At 46.0% G+C, this 20,834-nt stretch overlaps 2 protein-coding genes across 8 annotated transcripts in view; both read left to right on the top strand.

Annotated features, from left to right (window-relative positions):
• LOC139407262 (SAM and SH3 domain-containing protein 1-like) overlaps positions 1 to 20,834 on the top strand; it is a 310,926-nt gene that overhangs the window by 273,668 nt on the left and 16,424 nt on the right. For 4 of the 7 annotated variants that reach the window (XM_071150886.1, XM_071150892.1, XM_071150888.1 and 1 more), the window contains exons 8-13: positions 393 to 494; positions 11,171 to 11,306; positions 11,534 to 11,952; positions 14,898 to 14,972; positions 15,104 to 15,247; positions 20,522 to 20,654. In XM_071150886.1, coding sequence (XP_071006987.1) covers positions 393 to 494; positions 11,171 to 11,306; positions 11,534 to 11,952; positions 14,898 to 14,972; positions 15,104 to 15,247; positions 20,522 to 20,654 — 1,009 coding nt within the window. The remainder of the gene's footprint in view (positions 1 to 392; positions 495 to 11,170; positions 11,307 to 11,533; positions 11,953 to 14,897; positions 14,973 to 15,103; positions 15,248 to 20,521; positions 20,655 to 20,834) is intronic. The other 3 variants (XM_071150887.1, XM_071150893.1, XM_071150889.1) reach the window with 1 other exon arrangement.
• On the top strand, positions 11,965 to 12,830 carry LOC139407457 (uncharacterized; the record flags this gene model as incomplete). The annotated part of the gene is made up of 1 exon (XM_071151252.1): positions 11,965 to 12,830. A coding segment is annotated over one exon (708 nt), but the record flags the coding sequence as incomplete, so codon positions are not given.

Below are 20,834 nucleotides of genomic sequence, written 5' to 3' on the forward strand. Positions count from 1 at the left end.
GAGAGAATGACGTGGGTGACTGCAGTCTTGTAGAATTACTGTAGGTCTCTCTCCACAAGGCAGACGTTGATTCTCCTCCAGCTCTTCCTGTATCTCTGGTGTGTTATTGGGTGCTGGTCTGACTTTTACTCTCCTCCACTGTGACTGACACTCAAACAAATCAGACTCGGGAATCAAGGAGCAGCCTTTGTGAACAGTTGTCTTGTCTTGTATTTGTTTCGTTGGACCTCACTTATGTTGGCCTGTGACCTGTGTATGTGTGTGTGTTCTACGTTTGTATCTACATTGTGTCTTGGTGTTGGTTTGGTTGTGTGTGTGGAGGGGTAGCTGTTTCTATAGTGAGAGTGGGCCATTATCCCCTGCCCTCTCTCTAAACTCTTGTTCTCCTATAGCTGAAGGAGTATGAGAACCATAGCAGACAGTCCAGCAGTACTGACACTGCAGAGTGGACTGATGGATCCACTCCCAATCTAAACCAGTCCTCAAACTGCAAAGTAAGTACTTCTGACCTTTGACTGAACTTTCACCTCTCACCCCGTGACCCCAAACACCTCAGGATCAAAGCCCCACAGAGGAGCAGCCGTCTTTGTTTTGTTTCATGTTGGAATTATGTCTGTGTGTGTGTATATGTTACCTTGGAGTGGGTATTTGTGTGTGTGAGGACACATGTATGAGTCCATTAGCTGTGACGTCCCTTCCCTAACTAACCTGGATATTAATTAATGGCATACCCCAGCATCCCGTGTGTGTTGACACCCAACTCTGTGTGTAGTGCAGACTGTGAGCCTGTAAGACTGGGATTGGGTTGATCAGTGCATGCATCCCCTCCCTGGATTCTGCAGTGAAGAGGAAAAATGACTATTGAAGGTTATAGAACGCTTTAATGTCGTCCTTAAAGATGAACTCTGAACTAGGAACTGATTTCCGTCCAGCCCCAGTCCTGATTCCACTCTGTATCTTTTCCCCCTTCTTCCATCTTAAAGGGGAATATCACTCAAAAACTATCTTTTGGTATTTAGTGTTTTGCATGTCAGCAGTCAAGATATTGGACTTTTAAGAAGAAAAATGTCTCAATCATCATGATGATGTGTTTTGCATCATATGATGATTTGGCTGGAGACACCTTTCTTCTGAAAAGTCCAATATCTTGCCTACTTGACTGCTGACATGCAAAACATTTTGGGACTGTATCAATAGTGGACTAATGAAACAAATACCAAAATATCGTTTTTGAGTAAAATGTCCCTTTAAGTCAGTGCTGAAAGTATCTGTCCAGATGACCAGCTGTGGTCAGTGGAGAGCAGGCTCTGGACCTCCCAGTCCTGAAGTGTCCTTCCAGACCATGGGGTTTAGTGACAGGTCCCAGAACACAGCCTCATATTGCATGTTGTTGTATGAATCCTCAGGACGGATGTGAGTGGTTATTTTGAGATGGGAACCAGTCGTACTGTACTGATGATGGCTCAAATCAAACGCTTCTGTCCTGCTGGGTCAAAGCAAGCTCTGTTTTCCTCTTGGGTTTAGCCTTGCGCTGCTGTAGGCTATGTGTGTGTGTGTGTATAAGATAGATCACAGGGGAAGGACATGTGGGCTGACAGGCTGAATGGAGGACTGTGTGTGTGTGTGTGTGTGTGTGTGTGTGTGTGTGTGTGTGTGTGTGTATGGACATACAAACTCACAGACCCACATCTTCCTGTGAAGATGGTAATCGACACCCACCACAAAAACACCAACTTGAATGCCCAACTATTTCTATGCACATATGTGTTGCCGTGGAAACCCAATTGCTAATAGCTGGGGCTGAACGCTCCCTTCCCTCTGAATGATCGGCAGCCTTGACATCTGTCCTGTAATGTCTAGCATGCTACAATTCCTATTCCATATTAATTAGCTGACTGTGTCTTTTGCTCTGAAGACGTCTGCTTTAGCATGGTGCCGCCACAGCCTTGACACCAAGCTAGAGGTCTTCTCGGATCCCAAAATTGAGATCCGAACCGAATTGGATCTGTGAAATTCCTGCCCGGCCGCAATAGGATCGGGTCATTTCGCTTGAAAATCTATATCCGATCCGGATCCAAGGTGAACCAGGTCCGACCCAAAACATGTCCGAGTTGAGAGAGAATCAGATTAAAAATTGGGTCGGGTCTGTATCCAACCCAAATGGATCCAAAATATTAAAAACGTAAGCCAGCAAAATTGTTTTGACTTGTCTGTGCATTTCCGGTTGTATTTAAAATATTTGTGGTGTACAGGATAGTATTTTCATAATGACATATACAGTGGGGCAAAAAAGTATTTAGTCAGCCACCAATTGTGCATGTTAAAAAGATGAGAGAGGCCTGTAATTTTCATCATAGGTACACCTCAACTATGACAGACAAAATGAGAAAAGAAATCCAGAAAATCACATTGTAGGATTTTTTATGAATTTATTTGCAAATTATGGTGGAAAATAAGTATTTGGTCACCTACAAACAAGCAAGATTTCTGGCTCTCACAGACCTGTAACTTCTTCTTTAAGAGGCTCCTCTGTCCTCCACTCGTTACCTGTATTAATGGCACCTGTTTGAACTTGTTATCAGTATAAAAGACACCTGTCCACAACCTCATACAGTCACACTCCAAACTCCACTATGGCCAAGACCAAAGAGCTGTCAAAGGACACCAGAAACAAAATTGTAGACCTGCACCAGGCTGGGAAGACTGAATCTGCAATAGGTAAGCAGCTTGGTTTGAAGAAATCAACTGTGGGAGCAATGTTTAGGAAATGGAAGACATACAAGACCACTGATAATCTCCCTCAATCTGTGGCTCCACGCAAGATCTCACCCCGTGGGGTCAAAATGATCACAAAATCCCAGAACCACACGGGGGGGACCTAGTGAATGACCTGCAGAGAGCTGGGACCAAAGTAACAAAGCCTACCATCAGTAACACACTACGCCGCCAGGGACTCGGTTTTCCAAAATATTTTCCTAATTTCTCTTGACCAAATATTTGAGCAGGAGGAATTTTGGGGGGATGATCATCGCGTGCCAGACTGAGAGCAGTGAATAGTTCACTTTTTAAACTTTACAAACTAGCCTATTTCACTCTTTGATAAACATTGATTTAGACTAAAGGTATGTCTAACACTTTCTAACACACAGCACTTGCTGACTATTTAGCATCCTAAAATCACCACATAACAATGGTATATTTCTATAAAAGTCATTATAGTAGCTTAATATTTTTTGTTCAAAATAGAATGTAGATATATCCTTTGGGCCTACAGAATTAGCTTATACAGCCTGAGATTGGTTTGGATGCAGGTTTGATAGAAGAGTCATCCAATCCACAGCTGTGTAGGACTACCATCCAGAGTGTTAATTAAAAATTCATAATTGAAGAGAGAAGTTGTCCTGATATTTCTTATACTTATCCATGCATTACACAATCAATAAATCAGCAGCATTTCAATATTAGGCTACAAAATTTTCTGCAGACATGTTTATCAGTCTACCACACACACACACACACACACACACACACACACACACACACACACACACACACGAGCAGATTAACTTGGTCTAAAAGGGCTATTTATTAGACGATCAGAAAGAATGTGTCGGTCACTCTGCAGTATAACTTGTTTATTTTGAACAAAAGCCACAAAACTAGAGAGTCACTCATCTTTATGCTGACAAATACTGTATCACACTTAACTCGAGTCATTCAACATAAGTTAATTGTTAATAAAATAGTAAAATACCCTTCTAAATAGACCAAGCCTAAACAAATCAATGACCCTGGCCTAGGCTATCATTTGTTTCCGCTGCGTCCTCTTCCTCTCCCACAACAGCTCGGCCTATAGCCTCTTTCACCCCGCGTCACGTGTCTGCAGTGTGCAGTGGCTGGTTTTCATGAAGCGAATATGTCATTTTGTCACAAGGATATTGACATATTGATGAAAGGGGACACCCTGACAGTCATTTAAGATGAAAAAAATATCGGATCCGATCAGTATTTCACATATTGTCACACAGATCCAAGGCCCATGCCACCGAGCGGAATCCAAGAGGAATCAGGTTCGGGTAGATCCGTGAAGACCTCTACACCAAGCTGCCTGCAGTATACAGTCTGGCTTTATGATGTGGATCTGTGGACATTCTGGACAAAATTCTGTCAGTCTTTCAAACCATTTTCACATGCAAGCAACATTTTCCTTGAACCTATTCCTTTCTAGTAATAAATGGATTCCTTCAAGGAGAAAGGCCTGTTGTAAGGCATTATGCAGAGATACAGCCCCGGGTCTGAGTCTGGCCTGCTGTACAGTCCGTCTCCGACTGCCCTTTGATGTGGAGCTGCAGACAGACAGGGCCCTAGCAGGCTAATCTCCCTGTTAACCCTCTCTATGCCCTCGGCTGCCAGAGGCCTGCTTCCTGTCCAACTGGATTGATGGATGGGATGTCCGATAGACAGAGGGAGAGAGGATAGGGGGATGACTGGAGGTGTATTGTTCGGAGGAACACTCGGCCTGTCTTCAGGGCTGTTTGTACGTGCCGCCGGAGGGAGGGAGGAAGAGAGGAAGTGAGGGAGGACAAAGAGCTCTCACTCCCCTCAGGCCCCTGAAACACAGCATGAGGAGGAGGGGGGGGGGGCTCTGCTTGATAAAACATCAGTTTAAAATGGATCCGTTTAGGAAATATCTTCCCTCTTTTGGGCCTGGGGGTGTGTGCCGGGGGTAATGTCCGCCACCTTCAAATGGAATTAGGTCATCCCCCATCTTTCAAATGGCTATGTGTGTCTGTGTGTTTCTTTGTGTGTGCGTCTGTGTAGCTCTGTGGTTGCTCTGTCCAAATATCCGTCCTCTTGCCCTGCTCCCTCTCCAATCGTTCTCTCACTCTCTGTCTCTCTGCAGAGAGAGAGAGAGCGCCCACATTCCAGGGCTGGCCATTAGAGATGTGGGGGCCAAAGCAGGGTCAGGGGCTCAAACGCTGGGATTGTTCTCCTCTCTCCTCCAGGCACAACATGCCTTTTCTCTCTGCTGCTGCTCAATAGCACCAGCAGCCTGCTCGCTCTCACTCTCCCATCGCTTTCATTCTGCAGAGCTGCTTATGCCAACGAGCTGCAGGGAGTGTGTCAGAGTGAGTGTGTGTCAATGCTGAGTGTGTATGTTGTGTGACTGTGCGTGTCTCTCTCTGGATATGCCGTGTGACTAACCTGGGACTAGATGGGACAGGGCCAGCTTGATGCATGCTTTTTACACTGACCTGGGAATGGTAAAAGCACAAGTCTGCTGTCCTAAATGCCTAAAGCGGTGAGTAACAAGTCACACTCAACTGCTTAGCTCAATTAAATGTCAATGTTTTTTCTGTATTTTTGTGAGGTAGGGAACTGCTTTCGGGTTTGCACCAGTTTTTACTGGACGTTTTAGATCTGGTTTAGTTTGTATGTGCACCATGTATGCTCGACCACACCATGATTTCTGCAGCAAGACTCAAAGCTGATAATGACGGTGTGTGTGTGCATGGCGTGTGTGTGTGTGAGTTGACGTTGTTCCAATGAGGGGTCGCTGACCACACCACTGGTTGATTGTGTCGTGTTCCAGACGTTGGTGTCCCTCAGGGCTGCGTCTAAGGGACTATGTCATTGTCAGCCCCTCCTCACCTCCCCCCACCCGGGCTATGTTGTGGCAGAGGTGTCTTTCTTGCGTTCTTCTTAACGACCCTACTGTACCAGAGCAGCGTTTCCCCTATATGTATTTATCAGCGGCGCACCGCTGCAGGTATTGACTAATACAAACAACACAACATTATGCATTTCATTCAACTGTCTTCCTTGACCACTCATTGAAGCACTGCTTTCTCTTCTGTATGATCAAATCTATGCTGTCTCGCTTTCGCCCCCTGCTGTCCTCCGGGACTGTCTTGCCTAAGAATGGCTCACTCTGACTCTGCAACAATACGCACACTTCAACACCAACACCCACCGCAATAGTGAATAACCCAGAATAATAACATACACACTCCAGTAATGTCCTATGTGTACCTCAGTAATGATCCTTGTTGGAGGAGGTTCCAAACTGCAGCGGGCACACACACAAACACACAAACACACAGAGACCTGTTATTACAGCACAGTCTCTGAAGACACAACTCTGTAATGTCCTCTGGAGCGGTGGAAACTATCAGAAGAGTATTCCAGCCAGATGTGTATGGTTAGGGTAGAGGGAGGACAGTGGTTTTAAGGGGTCCTGGGGTGAGGGGGAGGCGTCCTGGGGTTTACAAGCTGAGAGGTTGTCAAAAACAAAATGAGAGGGTTCGACCCCGGCCTCGTCGTCTGGTTCTGCTGTCGACAGAGGAATGAAGTGTGGAGCACGCACCCCTGAGACTAGTGGTGGGAAGAGGGCTCTGATGGGACGCCAGAGTGATTTATGGGTAATGCGCAGGTCACAGAGCTCCCATGGTGCAGAAAGCCATCATTCTGACTGAGAAGTCTGAAGTGACTGAAGTCCAGGGGAATGTCGAGGTCCTGGTGTCAACTAGGTACCGGTGCGCCCTCATAGCCCTATGGAAGGTGTCTTCTAGAGCCAGTTGTTAAAGCCATCATTAAAGCCTGTGTGTGTGTGTGTGTGTGTGTGTGTGTGTGTGTGTGTGTGTGTGCGCGTGCGTGCGTGCGTGCGTGCGTGCGTATCCCTGGACTCAGGCTTGGTCTAAGCCAGCAGCTGCCATCTTGAGGAGGTTGGGGAAGCTAAGAGAAACTAAGAGGAGCGTCTCTCCAGGCCTAATATACACAGCCCAGTCAGACTCGCCTGAGCACTAACTCAAGCTCTCTCACACGCTGGGAGATTTTTTTTGTGCGCGTGTGTGCGCTTGTGTGTACTTGTGTGTGTGTGTGCACTTGTGTGCCCTGGCTCTAACAGTGGACCAGCTGTCTGTGACCAGACCCAACCCAGTGAGAAAACAACAAATTAGGAATTTTCCCCAGAATGACTGCAGCTCGGCCAAACTAGCTCTGTGACAAACTCATCTCATCACATCACATGGTGCCTATACAACACCTACTCACATTATTACGATGGATGGTCAGAATAGTTTCTGATGGTGTTCTGTGTGTGTGTGTGTGTGTGTGTGTGTGTGTGTGTGCGTGTGCGTGTGCATGTGCGTACGTGTTTTTGTGTGAGTTAAATCAAATCAAATTGTATTTATGACATGCGCCGAATACAACAGGTGTAGACCTTACAGTGAAATGTTTACTTACAAGCCCTTAATCAACAATGCAGTTTTAAGGAAAAAAAGTTTTAAAGTATTTACTAAAGTAAACTGAATTAAAAAATAAATGAATAAGGAGCAACAATAAAATAGCAGCGAGGCTATATACAGGGTGTACCGGAACAGAGTCACAGGTTAGTCGAGGTAATTGAGGTAATATGTACATGTAGGTAGAGGTAAAGTGACTGTGCATGGTGAATAAACAGAGAGTAGCAGCAGCGTAAAAATGGGGGGTGGGGTGGGGACAATGCAAATAGTCCAGGGAGCCATTTGACTGTTCAGGGGTCTTATGGCTTGGGGGTAGAGAAGCCTTTTGGACCTAGACTTGGCGCTCCGGTACCGCTTGCCGTGCAGTAGCAGAGAGAACAGTCTATGACTTGGGTGGCTGGAGTATTTGACCATTTTTAGGGCCTTCCTCTGACACCGCCTGGTATAGAAGTCCTGAATGGCAGGAAGCTTGGCCCCAGTGATGTACTGGGCCATACGCACTATCCTCTGTAGTGCCTTGTGGTCGGAGGCCGAGCAGTTGCCATACCAGGTGGTGATGCTCTTGATGGTGCAGCTGTAGAATCTTTTGAGGATCTGAGGACCCATGCCAAATCTTTTCAGTCTCCTGAGGCTTTGTCATGCCCTCTTCACAACTGTCTTGGTGTGTTTGGACCATGATAGTTTGTTGGTGATGTGGACACCAAGGAACCTGAAGCTCTCAACCTGCTCCACTACAGCCCCTTCGATGAGAACGGGGGCGTACTCGCTCCTCCTTTTCCTGTAGTCCACAATCATCTCCTTTGTCTTGATCACGTTGAGGGAGAGGTTGTTGTCCTGGCACCACACAGCCAGGTGTCTGACCTCCTCCCTATAGGCTGTATCATCGCTGTTGGTGATCAGGCCACTGTTGTGTCATCAGCAAACTTGATAATGGTGTTGGAGTCGTGCCTGGCCATGCAGTCACGAGTGAACAGGGAGTACAGGAGGGGACTGAGCATGCACCAGCTGTTATTTACTGCTGTTATTTACAAATAGACACAGACCGCCACCCCTTGTCTTACCGGAGGCAGCTGTTCTATCTTTCCGATGCACAGAACCCAGCCAGCTGTATGTTATCCATGTTGTTGTTCAGCCACGACTCAGTGAAACATAAGATATTACAGTTTTTAATGTCATGTTGGTAGGATAGCCTTGATCGGTGCTCATCCATTTTGTTATCCAATGATTGCACGTTGGCTAATAGAACTGATGGTAGAGGGGGATCCTTACAAGGCACCCCCAAAGCTTCCGGCGCCATCATCATCATATTAATGAAGCTTCCGGCGCCATCATCATCATATTAATGAAGCTTCCGGCGCCATCATCATCATATTAATGAAGCTTCCGGCGCCATCATCATCATATTAATGAAGCTTCCGGCGCCATCATCATCACCATATTAATGAAGCCTCCGGCGCCATCATCATCATATTAATGAAGCTTCCGGCGCCATCATCATCATATTAATGAAGCTTCCGGCGCCATCATCATCATATTAATGAAGCTTCCGGCGCCATCATCATCATATTAATGAAGCCTCCGGTGCCATCATCATCATATTAATGAAGCCTCCGGCGCCATCATCATCATATTAATGAAGCTTCCGGCGCCATCATCATCATATTAATGAAGCCTCCGGTGCCATCATCATCATATTAATGAAGCCTCCGGCGCCATCATCATCATATTAATGAAGCTTCCGGCGCCATCATCATCACCATATTAATGAAGCCTCCGGTGCCATCATCATCATATTAATGAAGCCTCCGGCGCCATCATCATCATATTAATGAAGCTTCCGGCGCCATCATCATCATATTAATGAAGCTTCCGGTGCCATCATCATCATATTAATGAAGCATTTGGTGACATCATCATCATATTAATGAAGCTTCCGGCGCCATCATCATCATATTAATGAAGCCTCCGGCGCCATCATCATCATATTAATGAAGCATTTGGTGACATCATCATCATATTAATGAAGCTTCCGGCGCCATCATCATCATACTAATGAAGCCTCCGGCGCCATCATCATCATATTAATGAAGCTTCCGGCGCCATCATCATCATATTAATGAAGCCTCCGGCGCCATCATCATCATATTAATGAAGCATTTGGTGACATCATCATCATATTAATGAAGCATTTGGTGACATCATCATCATCATATTAATGAAGCTTCCGGCGCCATCATCATCATTTTAATGAAGCATTTGGTGACATCATCATCATATTAATGAAGCTTCCGGCGCCATCATCATCATATTAATGAAGCATTTGGTGACATCATCATCATATTAATGAAGCTTCCGGCGCCATCATCATCATTTTAATGAAGCATTTGGTGACATCATCATCATATTAATGAAGCTTCCGGTGCCATCATCATCATATTAATTAAGCATTTGGTGACATCATCATCATAGTAATGAAGCATTTGGTGACATCATCATCATATTAATGAAGCTTCCGGCGCCATCATCATCATATTAATGAAGCATTTGGTGACGTCATCATCATATTAATGAAGCTTCCGGCGCCATCATCATCATATTAATTAAGCATTTGGTGACATCATCATCATAGTAATGAAGCATTTGGTGACATCATCTTCATAGTAATGAAGCATTTGGTAACATCTTCATAGTAATGAAGCATTTGGTGACATCATCATCATTTTAATGAAGCATTTGGTGACATCATCTTCATAGTAATGAAGCATTTGGTGACATCATCATCATATTAATGAAGCATTTGGTGACATCATCATCATTTTAATGAAGCATTTGGTGACATCATCATCATAGTAATGAAGCATTTGGTGACATCATCTTCATAGTAATGAAGCATTTGGTGACATCATCATCATATTAATGAAGCATTTGGTGACATCATCATCATATTAATGAAGCATTTGGTGACATCATCATCATATTAATTAAGCATTTGGTGACATCATCATCATATTAATGAAGCATTTGGTGACATCATCATCATATTAATGAAGCATTTGGTGACATCATCATCATATTAATGAAGCATTTGGTGACATCATCATCATATTAATGAAGCATTTGGTGACATCAATGTTCCCTCTGTTTCTGCTCCACTGTAGAGATTTTTAATGCCGTCGTAATGCCCAATTGAACTTCCCTCCTCTCTCCACAGTCCACACACACACACACACACACACTCATAATGGAGCTCTGTGTACCTCAGCACAATGCCACGGAGCCTCCATTTAGTGTCTATTGGGTAATAAACAGCTCCAGGCTCATTCCAACAGGCAGCACTCAGTCTAGAGCTTGATCTAGACACACACACCACACATACCAAGCTCCCTGAATATCTGTGGTGAATATCTGTGGCAACTCCTCATCGTCCTCTCTGGTTCAGGGTTTTTGTTGTTTTGGCTCGTTTTTTCATGTGACCTGAATATGTTTTTAATATTAAATGTCATGCAATGCAAATGTCCTACAATGTGTCCTACAATGTGCCCTACAATGTGACCTACAGTACTATATATGTTCCCCCAACCCCCCAACTCTCCCTCCATACTCTCAAATCACTAACTATGTCCATCCTAAAATGTGCATCATAACTGTCACCAACCCCTACCTTGTGACCCTACGTCCAAAACGCTGTGCTTTACGTGTATGAATGAATGGGGATGTGAGTTTCCTCAAGACTTCAGTGAATGACACCCACACCACAATGTTGTTTCATAAAGGTTGGAAAAGAGCAATTGAAGACTTAATAGATTTGTAGGCTAGTACCCCTCTTGTGTGTGGATATTGGTCACTGGGCTATGGCTAGGGTTCTGGGGGTCCCTGTACGACAGTGTGTCTTGGACTTCCTGTGACGTCCCCTCTCTCCCTCTCAGTCTCGGGAGCAGTCTGATGATGAGCAGACAGAGGACTCAATGAAGTTCAAACGGCTCCACAAGCTGGTCAACTCTACCCGCCGCGTCAGAAAGAAACTCATCAAGGTGGAAGAGGGCAAGAAACACGGCTCCGAAGGTACGGCGCATGTCCATAGGGATTTCTGAATACACCGTTTGAGTTAGTATGGACTCCATACTGTATATTCAGAAATCTCGTAACAGAAATTCTGTAACAGAAATTCAATTTTTCCGCAGCACTTTGTAAACATTCAGTGGAAATGTGAATGGGATAGAAGTGTTTTTGCTCTTTTTGAGGTTACTCTGTAATGGATAAATTATGTGATGTTCCTCTCCTCCCTGAAGATTCTCTGAGCTTGGAGGCATCTCCTACCTGTGAGGACAACACAGCCTTGTACACAGGGGTCCTGAAGAAGTCCAGCCTGCCCCAGGATGCCTCCATGTCCTCCCTGACCCAGGACCAGCTCTCTCTGGATGGGGACACAGACAGCCTGACCACCTCCCCTTCCTCCAGCAGCCTGGACACTACCTGGTCCGGACACAAGCTGGTCAAGGCCTTCTCTAAGTCCAGCAGCACCCACGGCCTCATCCGGCCTCCCAGGAGACTCGCTGCTGGGCCTGAGGGTTTGGGAGCCGTCGGGGTGGGAGGTAGTGGATCCTCCTTCTCAGAGCTGGACGGCTGTAGTGCCGAGGCCGAAGAGAAGGTGTCGCACTCCATGACGGAGGGCGAGATGCGGAAAGCCCTGACCTCTCTCTCCCATGGGGTAAGTAATGACACACTCTACGGTTTCTACGGCCTCACCCGGCCACGCCCCAAACCACACCCCCAGCCCTGCCTCCTTGTTGCCCTCGATGATGTCTCCCAAGGTAGCCCCAAACACGCCCGTCACCACACCAGCTGGCTCAGGAAGCCTGACCCCAATTACGCCTACTCCACCAAACACCTGCTCTACCAGCGCTCCCGGAACTGTGTCAAAACACCAGGGGTGCCCTCCTCCTGTTCCTCCCCCTCGCCCCCCGCCCGCTGTGACCTGGCCAAGGCTAAGGGTGGTACGCTGGGTGGAGGGGGGTGTGGGGGCTGGGCATTCCCCCCTCGCAGGCTCCGTGGCCGGACGGCGGTGAGCGAACTGAATATTACGTACGTGGTGGAGCGCAGCCTCTACGGCCACCTCAACTGGGCCCAGCTGGTCCGGCCCGTCACCCTCAGCCGTGCCGAACGCCGCTGCCTGTTGGAGGAGGACAGGGAGGCGGACAGGAAGTGGGCGGCCAGCGTGGACCGCTGCACCAAGCGCGTGCTCTTACGCATCCAGCAGAAGTCTGTGAGTTCTACTGTACAGCAGGGCGGGGGCGGGCTAGGCAGCGCCTCCACCTGGCCAGGCGGACCAAGGCACCTCCAAGGCTGCAGAGTAACCCTGAGGCTTAGATACAGACACAGGGTGGATGATGTTTCCTTCTTCTCTGCTTTAATCCAGCAAGAAGGGTAGTTTAACAGAGACCTCCATAAAGAAACAGAACATTACACAATCTTTAAATATGAAAGCTTTTGGCGTCTTAGTTCATTTCAATGTGATATGAAATAGTAATGGGGTGTTCCACTTAGGAGGTTAACAGTGGATACCAGTGTAACAGCAGAGGATGTATAACTGGCATTTGAAAATGTCACCCAGCCCAAACCCTGTCGGGAGTCTGCTGAGTCAGAACAGACTGAAGAGACAGAGACACGGTTGTGGAAGAGACAGAGACACAGTTGTGTTGGGTCACTGCTCAGGGGCTGACAGACACACTTGACAGACACATTCTCTCTCCTTTCTTCTTTCTAGCTTTCTCCATCCTTTTCTATCCCTCCCTCCTCTTAGCTTCTCTCTCCTCTGTGTGTCTGGGTTCAGTAGAAGGGGAACAGAGTGATCTCTTTTCCAGCTCAGTGTGAAAGAAAAGGAAAAAGATCTGGGACTGTGACAGTGGCCATAAGCCCAGCTAGATGGTCTGGACTGGCCAGGCCAAACAAGCCTCCACATATCATTAAGACAGATGTAATGATAAGGTTTGGTCAGTGTGTGAAAGTTTGATCACAGGTCAATACAAATCTAGCATGGAAGTTTTAGTGTTGATAGTAGGAATCCTACTGAAAGAGAATTTAGATCGACACAGTGAAGTTAAACAGAGATATTCTGCAGCCTTGAAGAAGCCTGAATACTGGCTTTCACTTGTCAATCATTGGATGTGGTTCTTCATCCATAGACATTTTTATTCATTCCTTCAGTTCTCTTTTTTTGGGTTTTATCTTTTTGATCGTGCCTTCGTCGGCATGGTTACAGATGTAGTGGAATTTTCGTTCTCTTTTTTTTTTTTTACTGTCATGTGGAAGATGGTTTTCTGAGTGCATGACCATTCCATTGAATATATCCACCAGCATCACTCCATCTGTAGACTTCTTTTTGGACGCCTTCTCAATTGCTTCTCTTTGCCACACTTTGGAACTGCGGATATGGACACGATAGAGACGGGGGTCTCACACATACCATAAAACAAGTCATCTCAAGGATGAAACGAAACCTGGGACTGTTGTCGGAAACTGCTAGCGTAAATGAGGAATGCCCTGTAACGGGAACAGCAGATTTAATTAGTAACACTTCACTACCTGAGATACTATATATGAGGTGTGTATGCATCAGTGTTTTTGCTTCTTAGTACAATTCTAACCCAAAGAGAGGCCTGGAGGTCAAAGCTAGTTCAATTATAAAACAACCTATCATTCTCCTCCGCAATAACTTCCTCATACCCTCATGGCTGGTTCTATCTTTATCAAATGGAGAGAGAATCTAGATAACCCCCTGCATATCCCTCAGTCTGATACATTATATTTTCTGTGAGAAGTTACCGCTCCTAACCTCCCGCCAATCCTCCCCTTTCTATAACCTAACCCAGTGTAAAGGTATTCATATCTCAATGTTTGTGTTTCCAGAGAACCTACCTTCGTAATTAAACCCAAGGGAATGGTTGGGTTGGGCCATAGTTTGTTATATTTCAGTGTGACCACATCTAACCAAATTATTTCATTTAATTTCACTCTGTGCTTGCTTCCCATTAAAGTAACATAAACTTGCAGAATAACAGTGACTCCCATTCAATTCTCCATGGATGATCAAACATCTCGTTTAAATTTGATCACACAATAACTAATGTACATTATGTAATAAACAGAAATGCATTTCAGTTTCACATCACGTCACTTCTGTTGCCCGTCCCATATGAGGCCATAACATGACATACACGTACAGCCAGGCGGTAACTCTCACAAACCCATATATAACATACAGCCCTGAATCATCCTGTTGCCATTATGACTCCGCCAAGCATGAATCATTGTGATTTGACTCATACTGGGCATGGATGAGAGTTGATGTCATTTGAATAGATTCTAATTTATTTTAATTCTGTCTCGTTCAAAATCTTTCCTACCTCTCTCTCTTTCTCTCTCTCTCTGACTCTCTCTTTCTCTCTCTCTCTGACTCTTTCTCTCTGACTCTCTCTCTCTGACTCTCTCTTTCTCTCTGACTCTCCTCTTCTCTTTGACTCTCTCTCTCTCTCTCTCTCTCTCTCTCTCTCTCTCTCTCTCTCTCTCTCTCTCTCTGACTCTCTCTCTGACTCTCTGACTCTCTCTCTCTCTCTCTGACTCTCTCTCTGGCTCTCCTTCCTCTCCCTTTAACAGAGGACATGTAGTTTTGGAGGGTTTGACCTGTCCAACAGGTCACTCCATGTGGTCAGTGCAGGCTCAGAGCACAATGTAAGTACTACCACATTACTGATGACTCAGGGTTGAGGGGGCGCAATGCTGAGAGAAGTGGACTCAAACACATTCTCTCTCTCTTTCTGTCTCCGTTTTCTCTTTCCACTCTCCCTCCTTCCTTCTCTCAGAGTAAGGATCCAGAGGCTGTATATCGGGAGGTAGTCAAGTCTCCCAACACGTCTCGTATCTCTCTGGGGAAGAAGGTCAAGTCCGTCAAAGAGACCATGAGAAAACGCATGTCCAAGAAGTACAGCAGCTCACTGTCTGAACAGGTACACACACACACACACACACACACACACACACACACACACACACACACACACACAGGCATTCAAACCTATAATTCACATTCAAGTTTCATAGAATAAAATGGCTTGATCCTAGTTGACTGAATTCTCCCCATTGTTGTTCTGCTCTCATTATGGGCTCTACATGTGTGCGTGTGTGTGCTTGTGTGTGTGTGTGTGGACATGTTTCTGTTGGTTACAAAGTAGACACCCAGCTCTCTCACACACAAACAGATGTGTGACACACACATACACACAGTCAGACGTCACACACACGCAGCTGGGAATTTTTTGGCGCTGTCCACACTCTCAGGTCTCAGCTTTCTCAGGCCCAGGATTGGACTCTAGGTGGAGGGTAGGGTGTGTTTAGGAGGGTCTGAGCTCATCCAGTGAGGCAAGCATCCCACAGGCCAGGCCAGAGCTCTAAGACATGGGGGCTTTGGCTCTGGGACTGTGTGTGTGTGTGTGTGTGTGTGTGTGTGTGTGTGTGTGTGTGTGTGTGTGTGTGTGTGTGTGTGTGTGTGGGTGTGGGTGTGGGTGTGGGTGTGTGTGTGTGTGTGTGTGTGTGTGTGTGTGTGTGGCATTCATACCATATTCACATGGTTGTGAATATAGGCTAGGCTGTCAGAGGGTACGCTAAGTAAGCCTTGGGAGTGGCACAATCTGTTGACTGCGCGCTGAAAACTTGTTCCCTCGGCGATAAACAGAAGAGATTTTTTGGAACTTCAGTCCTTTGACCCAGAAAAAGGTTGAATTAGTCATGAATGTGTTGCTTGGAAGGAGGAGGAGACTTGATGAGCTCTAACTTTAGTGAGGCTATTTTACATGCCACGCTGCCATCTAGTGGCTGTGGTGAATTCTCCTTCAGTAAAGCTACTGTTCTGTTTTTTTTATTTTTTATTTTTTTTCACCTTTATTTAACCAGGTAGGCCAGTTGAGAACAAGTTCTTATTTATAACTGTGACCTGGCCAAGATAAAGCAAAGCAGTGCGACAAAAACAACAACACACAGTTACACATAAACAAACGTACAGTCAATAACACAAAAGAAAAGAAAAATAGAATAATCTATGTACAGTGTGTGCAAATGTAGACGAGTAGGGAGGTAGGCAATAAATAGGCCCTAGAGGCTAAAATAATGACAATTTAGCATTAACACTGGAGTGATAGATGTGCAGATGATGATGTGCAAGTAGAGATACTGGGTTGCAAAAGAGCAAGTGGGTAAGTAATAATATGGGAAGGCGGTAGTTGGGTGTGCTGTTTACAGATTGGCTGTGTACAGGTACAGTGATCGGTAAGCTGCTCAGACAGCTGATGCTTAAAGTTAGATAGGGAGATATAAGTCTCCAGCTTCAGTGATTTTTGCAATTTGTTCCAATCATTGGCAGCAGAGAACTGGAAGGAAAGGCGGACAAAGGAAGTGTTGGCTTTGGGGATGACCAGTGCAATATACCTGCTGGAACGCATGCTACGGGTGGGTGTTGCTATGGTGACCAGTGAGCTGAGATAAAGCGGGGCTTTACCTAGCAAAGACTTATAGATGACCTGGAGCCAGTGGGTTTGGCGACGAATATGAAGCGAGGGCCAGCCAACGAGAGCATACAGGTCGCAGTGGTGAGTAGTATATGGGACTTTGGTGATAAAACGGATGGCACTGTGATAGACTACATCCAGTTTGCTGAGTAGAGTGTTGGGGGCTATTTTGTAAATGACATCGCCGAAGTCAAGGATCGGTAGGACAGTCAGTTTTACGAGGGTATGTTTGGCGGCATGAGTGAAGGAGGCTTTGTTGCGAAATAGGAAGTCGATTCTAGATTTAATGTTGGATTGGAGATGCTTAATGTGAGTCTGGAAGTAGAGTTTATAGTCTAACCAGACACCTAGGTATTTGTAGTTGTCCACATATTCTAGGTCACAACCGTCCAGAGTAGTGATGCTAGTCGGGCGGGAGGTTGCGGGCAGCAATCGTTTGAAGAGCATGCACTTAGTTTTACTTGCATTTAAGAGCAGTTGGAGGCCATGGAAGGAGTGTTGTATGGCATTGAAGCTCTTTTGGAGGTTTGTTAGCACAGTGTCCAAAGAAGGGTCAGATGTATACAGAATGGTGTTGTCTGTGTAGAGGTGGATCAGAGAATCACCAGCAGCAAGAGTGACATCATTGATATATACAGAGAAAAGAGTCGGCCCGAGAATTGAACCCTGTGGTACCCCCATAGAGACTGCCAGAGGTCCGGACAACAGGCCCTCCGATTTGAAACACTAAACTCTATCTGTGAAGTAGTTGGTGAACCAGGCAAGGCAGTCATTTGAGAAGCCAAGGCTACTGAGTCTGTCGATAAGAATGCTGTGATTGACAGAATCGAAAGCCTTGGCCAGGTCGATGAAGACGGCTGCACAGTACTGTCTTTTATCGATGGTAGTTATGATATCGCTTAGGACCTTGAGCGTGGCGGAGGTGTACCCATGTCCAGCTCGGAAACCAGATTGCATAGTGGATAAGGTACGGTGGGAATCGACATGGTCGGTGATCTGTTTATCAACTTGGCTTTCAAATATTTTAGAAAGGCAGGGCAGGATGGATATAGGTCTATAACAGTTTGGGTCTAGAGTGTCTCCCCCTTTGAAGAGGGGGATGACAGCGGCAGCTTTCCAATCTTTGGGGATCTCAGACGAAACGAAATAGAGGTTGAATAGGCTAGTAATAGGGGTTGCAACAATTTCGGCGGATAAATTTAGAAAGAGAGGGTCCAGATTGTCTAGCCCAGCTGATTTGTAGGGATCCAGATTTTGCAGAACATTAGCTGTCTGGATTTGGGTGAAGGAGAAGCGAGGGGAGGGGTGGGCAAGTTGCCGCAGGGGGTGCTGAGATGTTGGCCATGGTAGGGGTAGCCAGGTGGAAAGCATGGCCAGCCGTGGAAAAATGCTTCTTTAAATTATCGATTATCAAATCAAATAAAATTTTATTCGTCACATACACATGGTTAGCAGATGTTAATGCGAGTGTAGCGAAATGCTTGTGCTTCTAGTTCCGACAATGCAGTAATAACCAATGAGTAATCTAACCTAACAATTCCAAAACTACTACCTTATACACGCAAGTGTAAAGGGATAAAGAATATGTACAGTACATAAAGATATATGAATGAGTGATGGTACAGAACGGCATAGGCAAGATGCAGTAGATGGTATCGAGTACAGTATATACATATGAGATGAGTAATGTAGGGTATGTAAACAAAGTGGCATAGTTTAAAGTGGCTAGTGATACATAAAGATGCAGTAGATGATATAGAGTACAGTATATACATATACACTGCTTCAGCACACTCCGCAAACCCGGATGTCCTAGCCATGTCTGAATCCTGGCTTAGGAAGGCCACCAAAAATCCAGAAATGTCCCTCCCTAACTATAACATTTTCTGACAAGATAGAACTGCCAAAGGGGGCGAAGTTGCAATCTACTGCAGAGATAGGGAACTGTCACCACTGATAAATCTATGATAATCGACGGGACAGTAGTGGAGAGGGTAGTAAGTTTTAAGTTCCTCGGCGTACACATCACAAACTACCTGTCCTCCAGGACACCTACACCACCCGATGTCACAGGAAGGCCATAAAAATAATCAAGGACAACAACCACCCGAGCCACTGCCTGTTCACCCCGCTATCATCCAGAAGGCGAGGTCAGTACAGGTGCATCAAAGCAGGGACCGAGAGACTGAAAAACAGCTTCTATCTCAAGGCCATCAGACTGTTAAACAGCCACCACTAACATTGAATGGCTGCTGCCAACACACTGACTCAACTCCAGCCACTTTAATAATGGAAATTGATGTAAAAATATCACTAGCCACTTTAAACAATGCTACTTAATATAATGTTTACGTACCCTACATTACTCATCTCAACAAACTTAGGGAGGAGGCTTCTAATGTTAACATGCATGAAACCAATGCTTTTCCGGTTACAGAAGTCAACAAATGAGAGCGCCTGGGGAATGGGAGTGATGCTGGGGGCTGCACGGGTTAACCTCTGCATCACCAGAGGAACAAAGGACGAGTAGGATAAGAGTACGGCTAAAGGCTAAAAGAACTGGGCGTCTAGTGCGTTCAGAACAGAGTAAAAGGAGCAGGTTTCTGGGCGCGGAAGAATAGATTCAAGGCATAATGTACAATAGTATGGTAGGATGTGAGTACAGTGGAAATAAGCCTAGGCAATGAGTGACGTTGAGAGCGGTTTTGTCTCTAGAGGCACCATTTAAGCCAGGTGCAGTCACCGCCTGTGTGTTGGGTGTAACATAAGGACTAGCTAAGGCATATTGCGCAGGGCTGGAGGCTCTACAGTGAAATAAGATAAGAAATTACTAACCAAAACCGCAATAGACAAGGCATATTTTGTCATTAGGGAGAGGCATGTGTAGCCAAGTGATCATAGGGTCCAGTGAGTAGCTAGGTGAGCTGGAGGCACGGCGATTCAGACAGCTAGCAGGCCGGAGATAGCAGCAGGCTAGCAGATGGGCCTCAGGGGAACCTCGCAACGAGACAGTCTTATGAAATCCCCTCGGACGGTTACATTGGTAGACCAGTCGTGATGGATCGGCGGGGCTCCGTGTCGGCAGCAAAGGGTCCAGGCCAATTGGCAAAAGAGGTAATTGAAGCCCAGGGATTGCTTGATGGAATTTCTTTGGGTAGCCGTGAGAATGGCCTAGTTCAAGGCTAACTCCAGGCTAACTGGTGCTTGCTTCAAGACGTTAGATAGGAGTAGCCACTCGGATAGCTGCTAGCTAGCTGCGATGATCCGCAGTAAAGGTTCAGAGCTTGCGATAGGATTCCGGAGATGTGGTAGAGAAGAGCAGCCCGATATGCTCTGGGTAGATATCGCGCTGTGCAGGCTGGCAGGAGCTGCCTGGGCTGAGGTGATGACCGCTAGCTTCTGAAGGGGATTCCGGTTCAAAAGTGTAAAAAATAGCAGATCCTTACCACACTGGGTGAGGCTGGTTGCAGGAGAGTATGTTCAGTCCGTAGATGGAAAAATAATACACATATATACGAAGAAAAACAAAATATACAAGGGACGGGACAAGACAATCAAAACAGACATCCCCACTGCTACACCATCTTGGAATATGTGACTGATACTGTATCACGTTGACATCTGTTTCTCTCTCCATCTCTTTCTTCATCTCTCTCTCTCTCTCACACCCCTCTGCTCTCCACTTCTACCTTTCTGCCCCACTCCCCTCCCACCCTCCAGTCGAGCCCAGACGGGACTCCCAGCTCCCCCCAGTCCCCTCAGCCAGATACAGACTCTCTGGAGAAACCCAAGCTAAAGGCTGGAGGATCAGTGGAGAGCCTCCGGAGCTCCCTCAGTGGACAAAGCTCCATGAGTAAGAACTCTGTGTGTGTGTGTGTGTGTGTGTGTGTGTGTGTGTGTGTGTGTGTGTGTGTGTGTGTGTGTGTGTGTGTGTGTGTGTGTGTGTGTGTGTGTGTGTGTGTGTGTGTGTGCGTGTGTGTGTGTGGTACAGTACACATTAAGCGCGACACAAGGGGGCACTGTCATTACATCT

Source organism: Oncorhynchus clarkii, chromosome 4 (genome assembly GCF_045791955.1).
Source record: "Oncorhynchus clarkii lewisi isolate Uvic-CL-2024 chromosome 4, UVic_Ocla_1.0, whole genome shotgun sequence".
Lineage (NCBI taxonomy): Eukaryota > Metazoa > Chordata > Actinopteri > Salmoniformes > Salmonidae > Oncorhynchus > Oncorhynchus clarkii.